Raw genomic sequence first — 23,061 nt, 5'->3', positions numbered from 1 at the left:
TGCACAAAACAGAAGGAACTGGAAAGTTGCTGGAGAGGACTTCATCCTGCAGTGGACTGAAAATGGATGATGATGATGTAACAGCATCATATACAGATTTAATGGGTACAATCTACTCATCGAGTATTGCGAGATTTGCATACAGTGCCTAATCAACCTTTGCGAACTTTTATTTAATTCAAGTTTCAAGTGGTCAAGTAGCACCTGTGGGTCTCCACAATGCTTTTCATCTCACCTTTTGGTCATAGGCTAAGAGGCCAAATGAACAACACAACCCTACATTACACCGGCTCCTAGTTACCATACCAGGCCTACAAGTAACATACCTTCTGACAGGACAAGGAGCTTTAAATACAAAGCTATCCCTACTCAGAATACAGGAAGATCCCACCTGCACCTGTGGGTTTTGGAGAGCTGGCAGCACCTCATGCATGACTACCAGCTCTATGATGACCTCTGCAGTTGATTAGTCACCAAAATACAGTATCTACCATATGGCCAGGAGCACCACATCTTGGATACCAGAGAGGAATATCAGGCTTTCTCCAACTATGCACTGGCCCTGTTCACAAGACGGAGAGCTCTTATCGTAGCGAACCACTGACACAATAAGGAAATGAACAAATCTCAAAGCCAATCGTCCCACAGAAGACGCCTGGAACCCAATGGCCTCTGATGATCAAGTAACTAAACCCTGAAGTGGATCTAAAGTCAAATCAATGAGAAATGCTCTATAAACAACAGTGACGCAAAACCACATGGATGGGAAATGGCACAAGAAAGACCTCACAAACACTGAGAAGCAAACCCAGACCTTTTGACTGTAAAGACTGCAGAATGGATGGGAACCATCCCATGAACGATCATGCTCTGGTCCGATCTCTGCTGGGAACGGACAAGGACCACCAGTAGCTCCACTACCAAATGCTATATGGCAATCTGAATGGGTTACCCTAACCCTATTCATCTTTAATTCCTTATCCCTGGCAGGAGGGAGAGGAGACATGCTCTGTTTCCTCCCTTTGCCGACCCATCTCGTCGCCTGGTGAGGCATGGGTCTGCCTCACTGACCACCTGCGGTCGCCTTCTTTATCGTCCCCATACTTCTGCCTTTCACCCCTCCCAGTCTTCAGCCTCTCCCCCTGTATACCCTATCCATGGCAGGGGAGATAACTTTTCTTCATTTCCCCCACCTGCCATCCAAACTTCCCTCTGGTGTGGCATGGGCATGTCACACTGCCTAGCAGGGGTCATTTCCTCTATTGGCCCCTTATTTCTACTTCTACCCCCCAGTCTTCAGCCTCACCTCCCTCCCACTATTATATTTCATCTAGCATATAGCCCACACGTCAAAATTTAATAACAACAAAATTTTGCCCAACCTATTAGACCTTTTAACACATCTCTAGCGTTCGACCCCAACCAGCTATCTCCTAACAGAAATCTCATTAAGAATTAACGTCAACGCATGGAATTTTTTTTTTTTTTAAAGGTCCTAGCCACTGAAATCCCAGGAAACTAGGTGGCAGGACCTGCCAGAGCAACTTGCCGTGATTCTGGACATACCTGGCTAGCCTCCACGTGGCGAGGTATGGGCAACGTCAGGCCCCACTAGGGGCCTGGCAGCCAATAAGCTGGACAAACAATGGGCACAACACATCACAGACATGGCCTACACACTTTCAAGTCTCTGGTTTGACAGTGTATTGTCCTTGATACAGCAAACACACGTGGAGATGGGAGAAATCCCAGGTGCCATCTGACACGAACATACCTTATACCAGGTACATGGAACTGGGCCAGTTAGTAGGGAATATATGCTCTAGCGGGCAAACCCTGGCATTGCCTGAGCTTACCTGGGAGGGCATAAAAAGAGAGAGAGAAAAAAGTTTTTGTTAGAAGAAAGTGCAGGGGTGACAGCGTAAACAAACATTTTGGGCCTTGGTGATAATTTAATTCCAAAGTCTACTGCATGCTCTGATGCTTTATCTCTGGGTCATACTGAAACACCCAACATTCATCTCCAGTGACAATCAGGATTGCCTTGACAAGTCTGGATGAAGTCTCTGCATGATAACACCCTTCACTGCTTCTGCACATCCATAAGGCTGTGCGGCACAAATTTTGCACATACCTTCCTCTTTCCTAAATCTTCACACAGAATTTGATGAATCATTTTAGTATTAGTATTAGTAACGGCCGCAAGGTGCAAGAAAGCCTATGGCTTATGCTGCACCAGCCAAAAAAAAAAAAAAAAAAAAAATCCGAACAAAACAATGATAAAAACAAAAAATAAATAAATAAATAACTAAATAATAATAATTAATAAATAAAAATAAAATAAAAATAAAATAAAATAAAAAATAAATAAAAAGGAAATTAAACCTATCATCCTATGCACTTCCCTTACCCGAAAGTACTATCCAGATGACCTTTGAATTTCCCCAAACTGTCGGCCTCTACCACCCATGAAGGCAACTTATTCCAGTAATTTATAACTCGCTGGCTAAAATAGAACTTCCTGCAGTCCATTTTAAACATTTCCCCCCCGTAACTTGAATTTATGTCCCCTAGTTCTAGCATCATTTATAATCTTGAAAATTTTGTCCTCATTCATTTTACTGATGCCTTTCAGAGCCTTAAACACCTCAATCAAATCTCCTCTAAGGTGTCTAGTTTCCAAACTCTGCAACCCACATATTCGAAGTCTTTCTTCATAAGGACGCCCTTTTGCCGATCTCACCAGGCGAGTTACCCTTCTTTGCACCCTTTCAAGAAGCTCGATGTCTTTCTTCGGGTGCGGTCTCCATACTTGAACACAGTATTCCAAGTGTGGTCTAACATAAGCCTTATATAATGGGATTATCACGTCCCTATCTCTACTTGCAAAAGTTCGATAGATCATCGATAGGACACCATGGGCCTTCCTTGCAACCTGTTTACAATGATCAGAGAATTTCATGTCTGACCGTATCGTAACACCCAAGTCCCTTTCCTCCAGTACTGGGTTTAGTTGAACTCCACCAAGTGAATAAGTTTTTTTGGGATTACTGTTTCCCAGGTGTAATACCTTACACTTTGTTGTATTAAAGCACAGCTGCCATTTTTCTGACCATTCCTGAAGTCTATCTAGGTCTCTCTGAAGAAGCTCAGCTTGACAGTGATCATTAACTACTCTCCCAATTTTAACATCATCTGCAAATTTAGACATCACGCCCTCTATCCCTTCATCAATGTCGTTTATGAAAATTAAAAACAACAGTGGTCCTAATACTGATCCTTGGGGAACCCCACTTCTTACATCAACCCAATCTGAGGAATAGCCATTTATCCCAACCCTCTGCCTCCTGCCCTGAAGCCATCTTTCTATCCATCTAAGGATTTTCCCAGTGATTCCAACCTGTTCCAGCTTATAAAGCAACCGCTCATGTGGGACTGAGTCAAAAGGTTTGCTGAAATCTAAATAAACAATGTCGAAATTATTCCCTAAATCCAGCTCGTGAGTGACCCTTTCGAAATAGCGAACCAGATTTGTTAAACATGATTTTCCCTTTACGAAACCATGCTGAGTATCCTTGAGAATTTCAATTCGATCCAAATGATCCTGAATTCCACCCTTGATCATTGCCTCCATGATTTTCCCTACTACTGAAGTCAGACTGACAGGTCGATAATTTCCAACTTCACTTTTAGAGCCACCCTTATGTATGGGAGATACATTTGCACTTTTCCAATCCAAGGGAATCTCCCCAGAGTCTAATGATGCTCGCATAATTAGCCTCAATGGTTCAATGCACTCGCTTGCCGCCTCTCTTAAGATTATAGGGTATATTCCATCAACTCCAGGAGCCTTACTGGTCTGTAGGCTTGAAAGTTTTTTCATTAAATAATCTTGCGAAATTTCAATATCATTAATTACATTTTTTTTAACTTCGCTCCCACAATTTCCCTTTGCCACAAAAGGCTTTTCATTTGTAAATATCGATGCAAAATAACTGTTGAGTTCATCTGCAACGGCAGCTGGTGTATTTATTACTATCCCCTTTCCCTTACGTAAAGGTCCGATCTGGTTTGTCCTGCTCTTCTTGGCATTTATATATGTGAAGAATTCTTTATCCCCCCTCTTTGCTCTGTTTGCTAGTGATTTCGAAAATTTTATTCATATTTTATTCGAAAATTTTATTCATATTCAACTCATCAGCCATCATTCTGAAAGCAAATGGCAATCTCTTGCCACAATTTCCTGAACTTTTGTAACTGTCCTCATTTCGAGAAGCTGACAAGTGCCCACCTCTTGGGCACTTGTCAACATCCTCATGTCTGTCTTTGAACCACTTATACCTTTCAAATGCATTAGTACAGTTCACCACCAGGGGCTCACATCTGGTGAGTATGGGCTTGGCACACCCAGGGTCCTGAGCTGGATATCATCTTTCTTCTCTTTCTTGGTGATTCCCTTCTAGTTCTCTCTCTCTGTCTCTCTCTCTCTCTCTCTCACTCTCTCTCAGGATAACTCGGGGAATTTTTTTTTTGTCTGGTGCAGCATAAGCCTCAGGCTTCCTTGCACCATATAGCTAATAATAATAATAATAATAACAAACAGTTTTTAACATATCATGTGTTTCTGTCACAGATTTTCCCAATTTAAAGCAAAATTTTATATTCATTTATTGTTCAAATGCAAAATAATGATACAGAATGTCAATGTTACTAATGACAATGACTGTTACTTGCAATCTGTCAGCCTAGTGGACAATCTCTGTACCACCATTTGCTGGAGGAAGTTTGAACTACAGGGTACCATTTCCAAATATTTTCAAGCTCATCATATATGATCCTAACAGCACTAGTCTGGGAATTTTATTGCCAAACCTCGTGTTAAGTTGGACACATTCTGAGCACTACTCAAGAAGGAAAACTTGATTGACACCAAAATCTCAGCAAATTTTGTGAAACTAATATAAATTTCAAAACAGCAGTTTGGATCGTTTTCGAATTTCAGGATGTAGAATACTGTTAGGAACCATCCATGTCAATATGTTAGTCCATTTCTCCCTGTGCTCCCATCAGCTCCCCCCCCCCACACAAGAATTAAAAAAAAAAAAAAAAAAACTGCTACACAAATTCTGATCATGGCTACCTACAACATGAACACCAGGTGGTGGAATTTTTGTAAACTCTTCTTGAAGTCTTTAATCTCCGAGGTACATTATTTTAATAACTGCCTGTAGCAGAAATAAGAGATCTGTACATCCATGTACAGATCTCTTAATAATGTGTAAATGAGAAAGGCATTATATGTGCAAGAAAGTACGCAAGTACAATGCCTTTTGCTGCTAATGTAATGTAAATTATCCATAAATTAAGATGAAAGATTTATGGAACTTAACATCATTGTTTCTGACTGTTGCATATATCAAACCAAAGTTTTCAACATTTTATCTCTATACATCTGGAAAAACTTGGTAATAATGTATAACTGTGTATTATTTAACCTTTTGATTTGGGTGATTTATACAGTTAAAAATTTCTGTAGGCTATATTAAACGATTAAGTTACTGTTAATAGGAGTAGTTCACAATAGTTAATTGATAGTAATAGCAATGAATACTTTTTTTTACTATTTTTTTTTTTTTAAGAATGAGATTAACCATGAGTAGGAGAAGATTTTACAGCTCCAGCAAAGTGATAAGTCTTAGCTATATTTTTGCCATTTCATTGACTTAATTTTCATATTAATTTATTTTCAAGAAGTCCTTTGTTTATTTTGAATTTAGATAGCGATTTTGCAAGTTAATACTTAGTGTCCACAGAGCCTTGAACCGTTTGTAACTTGTTGCCATTGTTATAGTTTGTTGTTATATTATATAGCCATTGTTATAGTATATTAGATCGATATGGAATAGCGTAACATATATCATAAACTAGATAGCGTAAGGTATAACATAAAACTAGATAGTGCAATACATAGCACTGTATTAGATATACATAGTACAGCATTAGGTTAACTTAGTATCATATTATCAATTAATCAATAAAATTTATTAACCTTATTAAATTTCATTGTTAATTAAATTGCACTTAAAAGGAATCATGATCCAGATCAAGGCATGAAAGCAATGAACACAAAGTAGTGGGAGTGCTGTGGCTTGGGGGAGAATCGAAGGGAGCGATTCTCCAATACATCAGTCTAAAAAATGTGAGAAATGTGAAGTGTTTGTGGACCTTTCTGGAACAGGACATCATCTAGATAAGGAGGATGTCTTTGTGGGAGCTAGATGCAGAGAGTGTGAAGAAATTAGGCAGCAGCAGCTCAGTGTTCTGATGGGTGTTTATGAGAGTTTGTTTGTTTGTTATTTGGTTTTTAGGAGCATTAGCAACTAAGGCTATATTGCTCTGGAGATATGTGGTGGTCATTCCCTAACCTTTCTGCATCCTCCGTATTTGGTGTGCAAGGGCTCGAACCCCGGTCTAATCAAGAAGGATGTGCTACGCACTGCTGCTTCTGCCCGCCTGGCTACAGAGGTGCCAATGAGAGTTTGAGGTATAGAGTAGATGCCCTTAAAGAAATTAACATGAGGAGCCAATCAAACTCTCAGCTGCCCAACTCGATGCCAAAGCTCACTCCTGTGCATCAAGCAACATTGGCGGCAACCACCAAGGCAGAATGCACTGGTTCCACAGAAGCTAATTATTGTTGGTAGATGCTATTGCCAGGGAGACAAGGAATATATTATACAAAAATGATAGGTGGAACAGGACCAGGGTACGTATGCCAGGGGTAAAAGTTGATGGCATTGTAGAGCAGATATCATCTTTTAAGGGCACAAAAGGTGATACTGTTGTACATGTTGGCCCAAATGACCTTAAGAGTAAGAGAACTGAAGATTCACTTAACAAGTACAGGTCAATGTTGAAAAAAAGTCACGAGTTAGGGTTAAATTTGAAAGTGTCTGCAATTCTGCCCAGACACGATAGGAGGAAGTACAGGATGAGAGCCTTGTCAATCAATTTGGCCCTAGAGAGATTATGCAAGGTTCATAGGGTAGAATTTTTTTCAGAATGGTCTGTGCTTGTTAACAGAAGACACTGCTTTTACAGGGATTGGGTACACTTAAATAAAAATGGTGTAAGAATATTTGCTGATACTATCGAGGCAGTGTTAGGTAGATTGGAAAACTGCTAGATTTGGAGGATTCACAGACTAAAAGTTAACAGTAGCCACAGGCAAAGGCAAAAGTGATTCTTGCACTGCTTCTACTGAAATGTGAAGCAGCCTGGAGAGCAGATTGCTGGGGATTTCAAGAACTGCTGGGAGTATCAAGTGCTGCTTAAGATATCACAGGCAGATACTGTTCGGATATGAGAGACATGGGGTCACACAGATATAAGTAGTGAAGAATTGGAATTTGGGGAATACAATGTGTACAGAAAGGATAGACAAGGTAGGAAGGGAGGAGGGGTTATTCTATTAATCGAGGAACATATAAAATCTAAGAAACTGAATCCAGTTGAACTTGGAGGACAGTGCAATGTTGAGTCAATCAATGTGAAATAAGCATTGGAAAAGTGAAAATGAGAGTAGGTGTGTGTTATAGGCCTAAGGACTCTGATGAGTACAACGAAGAATTGTTCAGAGAAATAGAGTGGGCCAGTAAAACAAATTGGCTTGCAATGGGGGATTTTAACTTTCCAGTAATCAGCTGGAACTTGTGGATTGGTCATTACATTAGCAAGACTTTTGTGGATTTATTGAATGAATAAATCTACAGCAGCAGCATGTTCGGAATGGGGAGGGGCAACCAGAGGGAGTAATACTCTTAATCAGTTTATCAGCAGTGATTATTCATGCAATAAGAATTTTCAGATAAAGGAACCACTAGGTGACAGAGATCACAGTGTACTGATGTGTAATTTATTTAAAAAATGTAACTACCATCAGCGGTAAAGGGAAAAAAGACTTTTGCTTTCGTAAAGGTGACTACAGTAGTCTCAGACAGTTTTTAAATTCTATATGGTGGGATCAACTGATGATGTTAAAAACATGAATTCTAAATGGGAATCCTTCCAGGAATTAATTTTGGAGGCTACTAGGCTTTTAATACCAACCAAGAAATACTGTTCTAGATTTAGAGCTAAATAGATGTCAGATGAACTGATGAGGCTCGTGGCAGAGAAGAAAAATATATGGGATGCATATAAATCAAGTGACACAGAAGCCTATGGTAGATATAAGTTAGTCTGTAATCTAGTCATAAAGGAGGTTAGGCAAGTGAAAGCTGATTACGAGAAATCCTTGACAAAGGATGCAATGAAAAATAAAGACTTTATTCATGTGAACTCAAGAACGAAGGAGCTGAATCAGATTGGTCCACTTGATGTTGGTGATTTGACTGTTGATGATCCTGCACAGATAACTCAGAAACTGAATGAGTATTTTGCATCCACATTCATACATGAGGAATTCTGTAAGGAAGGGAAGAGCAAAAGTTTACTATATGATTTTGCAATAATGGAGAGCAAAGTGGAGGAGAAATTGTTGAAGTTAAACATAAAAAATGCACTGGGGCGGGGGGGGATGAAATCTATCCAGTTACATTGAAGGGGGCAGCGAGGGAAGTAAGTAAACCCTTAGCCCTAATTATGAGAGCTTCCTTAGATTCTGGGGAGGACCCCATGGACTGGAGATGTGCAAATATATCCCCAATTCACAATGGAGTTTCAAAGGTGACACAAATAATTATAGATCTGTTGGTTTAACTTCTGTTCTGGGGAAAATAATGCAGTCACTGGTTAAAGAAGCATTGCAGGATCACCTAGACAAGACTGCAGTAATAGTTCAGACACAGCATGGGTTTGTTAAGGGGAGGACCAATTTGATTGGATACTACAACGTGGTTGTTGTTATTTGGTTTTTAGGAGCATTAGCAACTAAAGCCATATTGCTCTGGGGGATATGCGGTGGTCATTCCCTGACCTTTCTGCATCCTCCATATTTGGTGGTCACGGGCTCGAACCCCGGTCTAATCAAGAAGGCCAGGTGGCTATGGAGGTGCCCACTACGACGTGGTCACAAAGGAACTGGATGCAACAAATAATTTTGATATCATATACAGTCAGATATGCTACAACGAACGATGCTACAATGAACAGTTTTTATCAATAAAATCAGGATTCTACAGTGAACACAGATGCTACGCAGAGGAATGCTATCGGCCAACGCAGCATGTGTGTGTGTGTACATGAAATGTTGATTAGAGCACTTCCCACTCTAATTCCAGCTTTGATTAGAGCATCAGTTATCATCTTTGTTATCGTTTGTAAGGTTCAGTTATCTGCTTCTTTGCCCTTTAGCAGCGAAAATATTTTTCTTAATTATTCTGCTATATAATTTTAGCCATGAGCCGGCAAAATAGAGTGAGAAAGCTAATTAACTTAGAGATTAAGAAAGAAATACAAATACAAAGTAATTTCCAAGCGAGAAAGTGGAAAAAGTGTAGGAGATCTAAGTGCTGAATATGGTATGGCTAAATCAACAATCAGTAGAATTTTAAAAAACAAGGAAGAAATAAAAATTGCACAGGTCGCGAAGGGAATCTCTAGGTTTTATGATTTTTATTAGGGAAAGTTTGTTTATATTTTCACTGGGGGAATATTGTTTATGCTTTTCAAATTTTATGTACAGTGTATAAAAGTTAAATACATTAATTTTATATTATTTTTACACTTATATTTTTCATTTTGTATTATATTTTTCCTGTGTAAATCATTGTATTGGATGGTAACTTTGCTCTAGACTGCAGGTTGTTGTTGTTATTCGGTTTAACAACAAGGGCTACTAAGGCTAAATTGTGTCTGTTCATCGTTAATTTACAAGCATATCGTTAGAGAGGTTAAATTATATGCTTCTGTACAAGCCAATATATTTTAGATATAATAAAAGTTCTGCAATATTCACTTCATTTCCTAAGAAATTAGATAAATCAGGTGTGTAGTCAACGTGGAGAGTGATTGAAAAGTGTTTGACCAGATGGCTGAATGTAAGGGACAATCAACCAGAAAATGACGGACCGTAAGTTGCGTCTGACAGGATGAGCACTGTGGTGGATTTTCTCCCAATAACAGAAAGAGATGAGTATGATGGGTGTGTCCAATTCTGAGTCTTGCCAGTACCACTTCCTCTCGTCTGTTTTGTCGGAAGCCAGACAGCCACAGCTTTGGATCTTCTTTTATCTGGTAAAGTTTATTGCTGGTGTCACTTTTCCAGGTCTGTGACCATTTATGGTACCACACTTTGCATACGACAGACTTATAATCAGAGTGAGGAACCTGAGGATCTTGTGAGAGAGCGGATTGAGGATGTTTAGCGGCAAAGTCAGCACTTTAATTTCCCGGAATGCCTAAATGGCCAGGGATCCAGCAAAAACTTAGACTGCGAGCCTGGAGCGGATTATACCTAAATAAATATATTTCAATGTATGCTAGAACAAACATGCTATAACGAATAAGGTTCTAGAACCAATTACATTCATTCCAGCATATCCCACTGTACTTGGATATCAGGAAAGCTTTTGATACTGTTGCACATGGAAGACTGCTTAAAAAATTGGAGCAATATGGCATTAAGGGCAAATTTCTATAATGGATAAAGGGATGGTAGAGTGAGAGATGACAGAGAAAGTAGTAATAAATGGACACGGCTCTTCGGGGACTAATGTTATTGGTGGAGCTCCCCAAAGTTCGGTGCTGGGATTATTTGTTGTTTTCTGTATTTATCAATGATATCGATGAAGGTATATCAGGCTTAGTGTCCAAGTTTGCAGATTATACAAAGGCTGGCATGATTGTTAATGACAGTAAAGACAGTATGCTACTGCAACAGGATCTAGAAAAGTCAGGCAGATGGGCTGAGAAGTGGCAACTGAAGTTTAACATTGACAAATGCAAAGTACTGCTTGGTTAGCAGTAACCCAAGAGAAACATACTGTGTGATACAACACTCAGGGAAGTGAAGAATTAAAATGACCTGGGGGTAATTGTGCCATCAGATATAAAGTTCTCTGAGCAGTGCTGAGCAGGTCTCGGAGTCTTGTCAATGATATATAGGAATTTTGCTAGCACAGACAAGGAGGTGCTTATATCTTTTTATAAGGCAATGGTCAGGTCACACCTTGAGTACTGTATACTCAAGATGTAGCCTGATAGGTCTGAAGGCCCCATTTTAGGAAGCATGTAGAGTTGTTGGTGAGAGGAACAAAGGGGTACTCTTACCAAGAAAGGCTTAAGGGATGGTAGAGTCCTGCAAGTTGCAGTGTCTGGAGATTTTATTTATTTTTTTTTTTTATGAAAAAACCAAACACAAGAGGTATTAGAACCTATAGTACTTAGTACCATGTTTGGGTTGGAGGTTGAGAAGACGAAAGATGATATCTGTTGACATTAGACTTGAACAAAATAGGTTCCTGCTTCTAAGAAAATTGTACCTACAGCAACCATAAAAAACAACAGGGGGCTGTCACGATAATCAGACGTACCAACTGTGTGGTTAGTACCACACAGTTGGTACGTAACCCCAGAGAAACGTACCAACTGTGTAGTACTACACTTAAGGTGGTAGAAAATGAAAAAGACCTGGGAGTAATTGTGCAGTCAGATATGAAGTTTTCTGAGCAATGCAGACAGGCTGCCAGGGCAGGTCATGGGGTTTTGTCAATGATATATAGGAATTTTGCTAGCAGGGAAAAGGAGGTGATTATCCCTCTGTATAAGGCAATGGTCAGATCATGCCTTGAGTAATGCGTACAGGTCTGGAGGCCTCATTTTAGGAAAGATGTAGATTTACTTGAGCGTGTATAGAGAAGGGTAACAAGATTGGTGAGGGGAATGAAGGGATCCTCTTACCAAGAGAGGCTTAAGTTTTGCAAATTGCAGTGGCTGGAGACTAGGCACCTGCGCGGTGATCTGATTGAGGTGTATAAGGCCTTGAATGGGTTGAGCACGCTGAATTCTGATGGGATCCTTCCACTTGTTCAGATTAGGAACCTAAGGGGGCATAAATTCAAATTAAGAAAAGACAGATGTAGAATAGATGTGCGGAAATTTGCCTTTAGCCAGTGGGTGGTTAATTGCTGGAACAATCTTCCATCTGTCGTTGTGGAAGTTGATAGGTTGAATAAATTTAAGGAGGAACTGGACAGGCATTTGGAGGGAATGGTGTGATTTTTTTTTTTTTGGCTGATGCTGCATAAGCTCATACATATGCTTTCTTGCATCACATGCCACTACTACTACAATGATGATAACTATTGAAAATCCCACCGAATGTGAGATTCATTCTGTTATCAGATTATCTTTAAATGCTATGAATGAATGCTTCACCTGCTTTGATTTATCAGCAGTTAGTTTTTTTTTTATTTTTTTTAATGAAAATCCCCAAACATGAGAGGTATTAGAACCTATAGTACTTGGTACTGTGCTTGGGTTGGAAGTTGAGAAGACAAAAGAAGATAGTTGTTGACATTAGACTTGAACTCTTGTAGACTGTAATTTTCACGAAATACGTAAGAAGGAAGGTTGTTAGCTCTGGAGACTAAACATGAATTCCACCACTTCAAGCCTCCAATAAGCAAAGTGGTGGTACTGCACTGGTTGATGGGAGTCATCTACCACCTAGTATATGCCTGGTAACACAGAGGGGCAGAATTCCTCCATGTGGTGTGGGCGCCACACCTCGAAACTCTGCTTATGTTGGTTCACACCTGGGTGGTTACCCATAGTGTGCTTGTGCATGGAGGTTATACCCAGGATTACTTACAGTCCCACCATCGTGAAGATGCAAGCAGAGGATTTGGCTCTCTCCGACCATCCGGACTTCACCGAAATTGGGTCCACCTGACTTGAATTCACCCAAATATCAGTTCCATCAGCGTTTTAGACTCCCTGATAGCAAGTACAGCTTATCTGGAATATCTGAGAGAATGTCTGTGACAACCTCAAGGACCAGAGGACTAGGCACCTGCAAGGCGATCTGATTGAGGTGTGTAAGGCTTTGAACAGGTTGAGCAGGCTCAATGCTGATGGGATTCTTCCGCTTGCTCAGACTACAACCCTGAAGGCGCATAGATTCAAATTGAGGATAGCCAGTTGTAGAATAGATGTGCGGAAGTTTGCCTTCAGCCAGTGTGTAGTTGATTGCTGGAACAGACTTCCATCTGCAGTTGTGGAAGTTGATAGCTTAAATAAATTTAAAGCTGAACTAGACAAACATTTGGAATGACTGGATGAGTGAAATGGGAAGGAGGTGGGGTTTGGGTTGTTGCTTTATATGCTTGCTTTCTTGCGCCATATGCCTCAACTAATGCTAATGATAATACTACTATTAACACTATAGTCACCTAAATCAAAAAGTGACACATTATTCATTATTTGTTTAATCTGAGAATATTAAAATTTTGCAGTTGGATAGGGATAACATTTTGAAAGCTTTACAATAATGCATTCAATAGTCAGAAACAGACTTCCTTTAGTAATTCGCTGGATAACCATGAGTTGTTATCCCTTGATAACGATAATAATTTGCAGTCTTCTTTAGTTTTGAATTTAAAATAGATTCCTGCTTCTAAGATAACTGTACCTACAGCAACCTTAAAAAACAACAGGGGGCTGTCACGATAATCATATCATACTACATAGAGCATTACCAAACACACACAATATAGTGGTTTAGTTACTATGAATGTGTTGCATTGCGCAGTACAAGAACACAATGATGATACCTATTGAAAATCCCACCAGATGTGAGATTCATTCTGTTATCAGATTATCTTTAAATGCTATGAATGTTTCACCTGCTTTGATTATCAGCAGTTAGTTTTTTTTTTTTTTTTTATGAAAACCCCAAACAGGAGAGGTATTAGAACCTATAGTACTTGGTAATGTGCTTGGGTTGGAGGTTGAGAACACAAAAGAAGATATTTGTTGACATTAGTTCTGTAGACTGTAATTTTTAGGAAATACGTGCGAAGGAAGGTTGTTCCAGAAAACAGCAGCGGAATTAATAAACAATGAAGATGAAAAGTTGGTTCTGTGAGTTTGAAGTTGCACAGTAAATGGATGTTGGCTGGTGGCGGCACATGTTCGAACTATTTTGAAAGAGAGAGTGGGAATTATAGAAGCCAATTCAGAAGAACAGTGCCCATGGAAGTATTTGTAGAAAAGGCATGCAGCAGAAACAGTATGACTATGAGACAGTGAGTGGAGAGACTCTGTTAGAGAGGAGTCATTAATTAACCTAACTGCCCTCTTCTGAATGGAATCTAGAAGCCTGAGAGAGGTTTTGGGAGCACCGCCCAAGATGTGGGAACAATATTCCATGGTAGGGTTGATTTACGATTTGTACAGAGTGAACCTGTTTGGAAGAAAAGTAACACTGAAAGCGAAAGAGAAAACCAAGTTTTTTAGATGCAGAGGAAGCAATATTTGTAATGTGCTTGTGCCAAGAGAGATTAGAAGTCAGGGTAATCCCCAAAACAGATATATCATCTTGCCTATATCATATATCAAATGTAAGTATAGGAGCAGAAGAATCCTTCTGCTCCTAAGTTGTCTTTGCTTGCCCCACTGGAGTATTACCTGGAGATCGGCATTTAAGGAATTGGTAGCAGATATTCGAGAAGTTCGAAGCCGATTGAGCAGGGCAAGGTTTCTCAAAATGGAAAGTGGAATGCAATGTGCTATCATTGGCAAAACTATGGATAGGATTTCCAGTCAATGGAAGAAGGTCATTAATATACAAGAGGAAAAGAGTAAGGGAAAGAACTGAACCTGGGGGGACACCAGCATTAGTGGAGAAGTTAGAAGACAGATAGCCATCTATCCATCATCACCCTCAGTGAGCGATCAGAGAAAAAACTAGATAACTTATTACAAAAAACAGTTGGCAAACCATAAGATGGAAGCTTGTTTAGAAGACCTTTATGCCAAACAAGATCAAAAACATTTGAGATGTCAAGAGCAACTGCTTGCGTTTCACCAAACTTTTCCATTGAATTTGTCTATAAATGGGTAACATAAGCCAGAATATCACCAGTGGATTGACACTGACAGAATCCATATTGGCGATCGTTGATCAGATGGAAGATTTCTAGATAGTTTAAAAGTTGGCGGTTAATTGATTTCTCCATTACTTTAGAAAGAGTAGAAGTAATTTGCAATAGGATGATAATTGGATGGGAGGCATTTGTCACCCTTTTTTTAGGAACTGGCTGGATATGAGCAAATTTCCAAGCAGAAGGTTGTTGTTGTTATTTGGTTTTTAGGAGCATTAGCAACTAAGGCCATATTGCTCCGGGGATATGCGGTCGTAATTCCCTGACCTTCCCACATCCTCCGTATTTGGTGGTCACGGGCTTGAACCCCAGTCTAATCAAGAAGTGTGTGCTACGCACTGCTGCTCCTGCCCACCTAGCTACGGAGGTGCCTCCAAGCAGAAGGAAAAACACCTATGGAATAAGAAAGTGAAAAAAAAAGCAACATAGAACAGGAGGAAGTTCAGGAGCACAGGTTTTGTGAACAAGTGGAGAAAAACATCAGTACCTGGAGCTTTCTTTGAATCAAGATTCGTCAAAATCCTTCTGACGGAAGACCACAGGAGGCATTAAAAGGAGTGTGTTGGGAATGGTGAGAGGTGTTTTACCAAGATCATTAATATATGAGTTGGAAGAAAATTGGGATGCTAGCAAGTAAGCTTTATCCTTGGCCGAAGTGAAAACAGAACCATCTGGTTTTGACAGAGATGGGTAAAGGTTGCAGCCAATAGCTTTGGCAAGAGACCAGATTGCTCGGCTACCATTAGGGCAAGAAGCAAGTTTCCTACTCTTAGCCTGTTCAAAATCTAGTTTGGACTGATTAATAACTGCTTTACAATTGTTGCGAGCTTTGGTGTAGGCAGAAAATGAAACTGAAGAATTGGAAACAAGCCAATTACGATATGCAACGTTCTCCTCTTGAACAGCCGTAGCACATTTATTGGAAAACCAAGGTTTAGATAAAGGAAGATATTTTAAAGTGGAGTGTGGAATAAAGGATTCCATTCCTGCAAGAATAATTTCACTGACATGATCTGAGCAAATGTTGACATCAGAAGTTTTGAAACAGTAATCCAAACAAGGAAAAGAAGAAAAGAAATCTCGCAGGTCATCCCATTTTGCTTCTTGTAATGCCAAACAACACGAGGTTGGCAATATCCATGAGATAAAGGCTCCATTGGAGAAGAGACAATCACCAAGTTGTGATCTGAGGTGCCTAAAGGACCACTCACTTCAACAGTGTACTTAGAAGGGTTGTTTGTGAGAAAAAGATCAAGTGTGTTGACTGTATGGTTAGGATTGTTAGGTATTCTTGAAGGTAAATGAACAATCTGTGCAAGGTCATTAGTAATTGCAAAAGCCTCAGCATCTTGACCAGCGGGGTCAGTGTGATTAGAAAACGGAAGCCAGCTGGAGTTGTGAACATTAAAATCACCAGGGAAAATTACCTCACTATTAGGAAAGTTGGACTGGAGAAAGTAAAGTTGCAAAGAGAGGAAGTCAAAGAGCTCCAAGCAATTAGTGGAGTTGAGAGAACGGTAGAGACAACAGATGAATTGACACAATGAGGTAGAGAGATTTAAAATCTCTTGACTTTAAGTTACCAAGTCTCTGACAGGGAATATTGGAGCGGACATATACACAAATATCACCTTTGAGGCAAAAGGAATCATATGGTGAATAATTTAGGCAACTGAGATGAGCAGTAGTTGAATCAACCAATAACTGAGATTCTGTCAGAAAAAGCATGTGGGGTTTGGCAGACTGCAAGTGGAAATGGACATCATTGAGATTAGAATTGAGACCACATATATTTGTGAAATGAACTAGGAAGTGTTTGGGAGGTTTAGATATTTTCGCAGATAAGCTTACTCTATAAATTTGACAATTCATGGTATATTCAATAGTAAGAAAAATTGGAGGGGGGACATGCTGTATGAAGTAATGAAATTTTTGGATGTGGCGTACACATGGTAAGAATATATCCAGATCCTTGACATATCGTGGCCTCGACAATGCCCCCTGCATACACAATACTCAGACTTCCTCCAGTCACTATCTGGCAGAGTAGAGGTAGCAAGATTATACACTAGCTGATCCAGCTAGTGTATAATCTAAGAGTTACCAATAGGTTTGATCTGGTGTACTAACTAGCGGCCGGCCTGCGAACACCGTTTTAGAGCTGCACCCTCGAAATGTAAAGAAGATTGGATCTTGCCATGATGTTCGTCATAACCTCAAAAGTCATCGGTCATACTGCCTGATGGAAGAGATGGTGAAGGGTTGACTGGAACTTAGCTCTGGAGACTAAACAAAGGTTCCACCACTTCAAGCCTCCACTTCAATACCACCACTTTAAGCAAAGTGGTGGTATTGCACCAGTTGATGAGAGTCATCTACCACCTAGTACTGCCTGGTAACACAGACAGGCGGCATTCCTCCATGTGGTGTGGGCGCCACACCTCGACCTCTGGTTACGTTGGTTCACACCTCTGTGGTCACCCACAGTGCTTATGCATGGAGGTTATACCCAAGATTACTAACAGTCCCACCATCGTGAAGGTGCAAGCAGAGGATTTGGCTGTCACAGACCATCTGGACTTCGCCGAAATTGGGTCCACTTGACTTGAGTGTCACGTAAATATCAGTTCCATCAGCGTTTTAGACTCCCAGATAGCAAGTACAGCTTGTCTGGCATATCTGAGAGCATGTTTGTGAGAGCCTCAAGGACCACAAGTAAACTTATGGAGAAAATTTTATGAATTGCCAGATTGTAGCAGAGTCAAATGCAAGGTGTCCAGATGGAGCAGAAAACTATCCATTACTGATGAAAATTTGACTCAAAGAACTGACAAAATAATTTGGGAGAATGGAGGCAAACTATTTCCAATCTTCATAATAGTTTTCCCAATACTTCAGAGATCAATGCTTCTCAAAACAGTGAAACAGCATCTGAACTACTGTAATACTGTAAATTGTGTGTCAGATGGATATCAAAAATGTTACCTGATGCTCAGAAAGCAAAATGAGTGGCAAACTGATTGACATTTCTGCAGTATTACAAGATGTAGGTAATCCTCTGTCAGACAGTGAATGGCAATGAGACTTGGGTTAGCAATCACACTCTACAGTGCAAACATCAACCACTATGTCAGATGCATAAGTGCTCACCTCAAATGAAGAAATTCAACAACCAGCTTTGGCAAAAAAAAAAAAAAAAAAAATCATGGCTACTATTTTCTGAGACAGAAAGATGTTCTGTTGGTTGAATTTATGCTGCAAGGAACATAAACAAAAAATCATGTATTGTGAGACTGCAAAATATGGCAACCAAACCATTCAGAAAAAAGGCATGTTCTGGAGGCATTTATTTATTGTCTGTTAATGCAAGACCTCGTACTGCCACTTGCACAAAAGAACTGTCAGTATAATTTCAGTGGGAAATATTCAACGACCCACCATATAGCCTAGAACTAAAGTGAAAATTGAAGTTACAAACTTGTTAAAACATTAGATGATAGACTTTTATGACCAGGGAATACAAAAACTGTTGCTAGTGTTTAAATCCCATTAGCAATCATAACTGTGAAGAACATTTACATGTATTATGCATTATGTAGAAAAATAGTAAAATATGTAATCTAAATAAATTTGAATAAAATTTTGTTTCCTTGATATTTGTGTTATCTGTGGAGGGTTTGGATCTTTGCATTTTTTGGTTCTTTACTTTCTAGACATGCTTATGTATGTAATAACACATACAATACACAAATAATATCTGCTTAATAAAAAAATCACAAAACTTATTTATTATTTTAGTACTGAGCTTATACGAATGACTCTAAGGCATATTTTAGCCTCTTTGTGGTCAAAAGTTGGCCACTCCTGATTTAAATTATGAAAACAGCAACTTTTTTTTTTTTTTACTCTGTATAAATAGTTAGTTTTAGCATTTAAATTGAGCAATAAATTACAAACTAATTGCCTGTTTATAAACCTACTCACTATAGCTGCCTCTTCATTCCCCTTTTCAAATTCTGCAAAAAATCATTTCATAATTATTATAAATAAAAGAAGAACAAGAATCTTTAAAAGCCATCACATCTAAAGCACTAAATTAAGAAGAAAACAAAATATTCATCACATTTTGGAAGCCATTTATTAAGCAGTATTCACATACTATGGGTAACAATCCACGTAATACTGCATTAAAATGAATTCAGTGAAATAAAAATATGGTAACACTAACACAATCACCTAAAAAGATTAATTATTTAGGCTTAAACTAAAAACTATCTGAAATTATATAAATATATTAATAACAGACTATAATTTCAGGGCCTTCTTCAGTGGAACTATCTTTAGTTTGAGATACACAGGGGCTTACTGTGGTCAGGAAATAAGGTACTGCACATGGATACACATACTGTGAGATTGGGCCCTTATACTACTACAAAAGATACACAGTCCATTGTTAACTGTTGTGCTATCAGCTGCAATAAAATAGTTTATATTTAAGTCATAAACTCCTCTGGCTGCACTAAGTATAAACAAATTTATTAATGACAAAAATGGTGAAAAAATGAAAAATATATAAGCAATGGCATCCACTCTGATCGTCCCTGAACTGGACAACAGCTATTTCCCATGCCTGAATGGGTGGGTGTGTGGTTATCAGCTACTGGGTGGCTTCTACTTTGTACTGCTAGTGGCTAAACACCTTTGTAGTGATATTCTATTGGAGAGACAGGTTAAGTAGGCAAATGTTTGAGTTTGGAGAAACTTGGAAGAATCTGAGAATGTTGGTAAGAAAAATAAGCAGGGTGGTTCCCCTTATGGATCATCAAAGACAGAATCCCTTATAAGAGGTTTGGTAAATAGACTGCCTTTCACAATTTATATCAATGTGTTAGGCACATATGCACATGTGTAAAACACTAAATGTTGAATTTCACAAAACAATGGTGAAACTCAATTGAAGCCTGAACGTTGATGGATACGAGCTATCCTGGTTGTACAGCTGATCACATGATAATCTCACAAAGGTATACATGTACAATAAAATTAGTCCAGCTCTTTAAATTCCTTAAATTTTTACAGTTTCATGTTATCTTGGGGGTAAAAAAATGTACTTACTATCTCACCACATCCTTCTGCAGAATATTCCATCTACATCTAATGAACCCTAATAGAGGTATTTTCATAAAATTTTATATTTGAATCTTTTCAAAATATTTGTCAGTCCATCCCAAATTTCATAAAAATGAGATCGATAAAAATTTGGCAACTCACCCACCCCTGATAAAATTTCAAATTATCTCTATACAAGATGCAAAGCATTACTGAACATGGTAAAATCAGACTAAAGCCAAATTTTTGCATATGTTTACTTAGCACCCCAGGAAGGCTTTATAATAAATTAAATTGATAATACATAAACTACACATATATTGTTATGCTTTTATCATGCCACAAACAAGAGCAGTAAATCAACAAGCCTACAAAATAGCCAGAATGCAATGGCTGGGGAAGAACCAAAGAGGGTGATTCTCCAATGGATCACAGCCTAAAAAAATGTGCAACTTGTGAAATGTTTGCAGATCTTTCTGGAACAGGACATAATCCAGCCAAGGAGGATGTCTTTGTGTGTGAGGTGCAGAGAGTGTGAAGAAATTAGGCACCAACTCAGCGTTCTGATAGGTGTTTATGACAGTTTGAAGAGTAGCTGCTCTCGAAGGAATTAAAATGGTGCCCATCAAGCTCTCAGCTGCTCAACTCAATGACAGAACTCACTCTTGTGCAACAGACAACACAACAGCAATCTTCAGAGCAGAATATGCTGATTCCAGAGGAGCTAGTTATTGTTAGGGAAACAAGAAATATGTTGTGCAAGAAGGATAGGAGGAATAGGACCAACGCCAAGGACAAAAGTAGATGCCTTTTAAGGGTACAAAAGGTGATAATGTTGTACACAATGGCACTAATATTAAGAGTAGAAGATCTGATGACTTACTTATCAAGTACAGGGCAATGTTAAAAAAAGTGGCGAGGTAGGACTGAATTTGAAAGTGTCTGCAAATTCTGCCCAGACTCCATATGTGGGCGTATACATTACAGCCTTGTCAATCAATTCAGCCCTGGAGAGGATGTGCAAGCCTCATGGGGTAGAACTTTTCTCGGCGTGGTCTGTGCTTATTAATAGACAAGACTGTTTTTACAGAGGTGGGTTACACTTGAATAGAAAGGGTGCAAGAATATTTGCTGATGCTATCGAGGCAGTGATAGGTGGGTTGGAAAACTGTTAGCCATAATTATGAGAGCATCCTTAGAGGAGGTCCCTGTAGACTGGATATGTTGCAAATATATCGCCAATCAAGAGGGATCAGAGGGTAACATGAGTAATTACAGACCTATTAGTTTAACTTCTGTTCAAGGGAAAATAATGAAATCACTGGTTAAAGAAGTAATGCAGGACCATTTGGACAAGCATGCAATTATACTGCAATCGCATCATGGAGTTGTCAAGGGACAATTTTATCTAACCAATTTGATAGGCTACTAAGATGCAGTGACCAAGGAACTGCATGGAAAAAGTAATTTTGACATCATATACTTGGATTTCAAGAAGGCTTGAAATCCAAGCCTTCTTGTAAAAGACTGCTGAAGAAACTGGAGCAATGTGGCATTAAGGGCAAGTTACTACTATGGATAAAGGGCTGAGATAGTTAAGTGGAAGGGGTCAGAGTGGTTATCAATGGGCACTGCTCTTCATGGACTAATGTTATCAGTGGAGTTCCCCAGGTTTCAGTGCTTGGCCCATTGTTGTTTTCAATATTTATCAATGATACCGATGAAGGTATATCAGGCTTAATGTCTAAGTTTTCAGATGATGTTGGCGGGTGATTAACGACGGTCATCTGGGTGAGTTACTGCAACAAAATCTTGGGAAAACTCTGTCGATGGGCTGAGAAATGGCAGTCCAAGTTTAACATTGACAAAGGAAAGATACTGCACATGGGTAGCAGTAACCCAAAAGTAACTTATCAACTGTGTGGTACTACACTCAGGGTAGTGGAGAATGAAAAGACCTGGGGGGTAGGTGTGCAGTCAGACATGAAATTCTCTGAGCATAGCAGACATGCTACCAGGACAGCTCATGGGGTTTTGTCAATGATACACAGAAACTTTGCTTGCAGGAACAAGGAGGTAATTATCCCTTTGTATAAGGCCATGGTTAGGCTGCATCTTGAGTACTGTATACGTTCTGGAGGTGTCACTTTAGGAAGGATGTAGATCTTCTAGAACAGGCACAGAGAGGGGCAACCAGGCTGTTCAGGGAACAAAAGGGTGCTCTTACCTAAATTCAGTTCTGCAAATTGCAGCATCTTGAGACTAAGTAGCTGCAGGGAGATCTGATTGAGGTGTTTAAAGCCTTGACTGGATGGAGTAAGCTGAATGTTAATGGTATTCTTCCACTTGCTGAGACTATACACGTGGGGGCATAAATTCAAGTTGAGGAAAGATGGTTTCAGGATAGATGTGCATTTGCCTTCAGCCAGCAGATGGCTGATTGTTGGTACAGGGTTCCATCTGTTGTTGTGGAAGTGGATGAGTTGAATAAATTCAAGGGAGAAAAAACTAGACAAATTCTTGGAGGGTACGGATAGGCAATTTTTTTTTTTTTTTGGCTGAAGCTATATAAGTTTGCTTTCTTGCATTATTTGCCATTATTATTACCACTACTACTACAACATTACAACTAAATGTGCCACCACCCCCCACCATCCATCTGAGAAACTGATATTATTTCTAGAGCACTGCTTATTACTTGAGAAGTAAACTTCTGTTTAATATCAATCTTTCCGCACATGTTTTTGCAGGCCTTGGACTGCTTTGAAGGTCATCATTCCATAGCCTTCAATTTTCAAGGAACGATCACATACTGAAGTGTTGTTTTTAATCAGTCTTACCCTAC

The 23,061-nt window shown here is 39.3% G+C and overlaps 1 protein-coding gene across 2 annotated transcripts in view; it reads right to left on the bottom strand.

Moving 5' to 3' along the window:
• LOC150076406 (general transcription factor 3C polypeptide 3) overlaps positions 1-23,061 on the bottom strand; it is a 327,130-nt gene that overhangs the window by 156,895 nt on the left and 147,174 nt on the right. For both annotated transcript variants that reach the window (XR_016547855.1, XM_090388164.1), the window contains exon 16: positions 19,092-19,123. Coding sequence is in view for 1 of the 2 variants with exons in the window: in XM_090388164.1 (XP_090244290.1) it covers positions 19,092-19,123 (32 nt within the window). In the remaining variant the exon portion in view is untranslated. The remainder of the gene's footprint in view (positions 1-19,091; positions 19,124-23,061) is intronic.

The sequence above is a fragment of the Mastigoproctus giganteus genome, chromosome 13, assembly GCF_048544385.1.
Source record: "Mastigoproctus giganteus isolate SK-2022 chromosome 13, ASM4854438v1, whole genome shotgun sequence".
Classification (NCBI taxonomy): domain Eukaryota; kingdom Metazoa; phylum Arthropoda; class Arachnida; order Uropygi; family Thelyphonidae; genus Mastigoproctus; species Mastigoproctus giganteus.
Note: the sequence above shows the minus strand (reverse complement) of the source record. Positions and strands in the feature narration are given on the sequence as shown.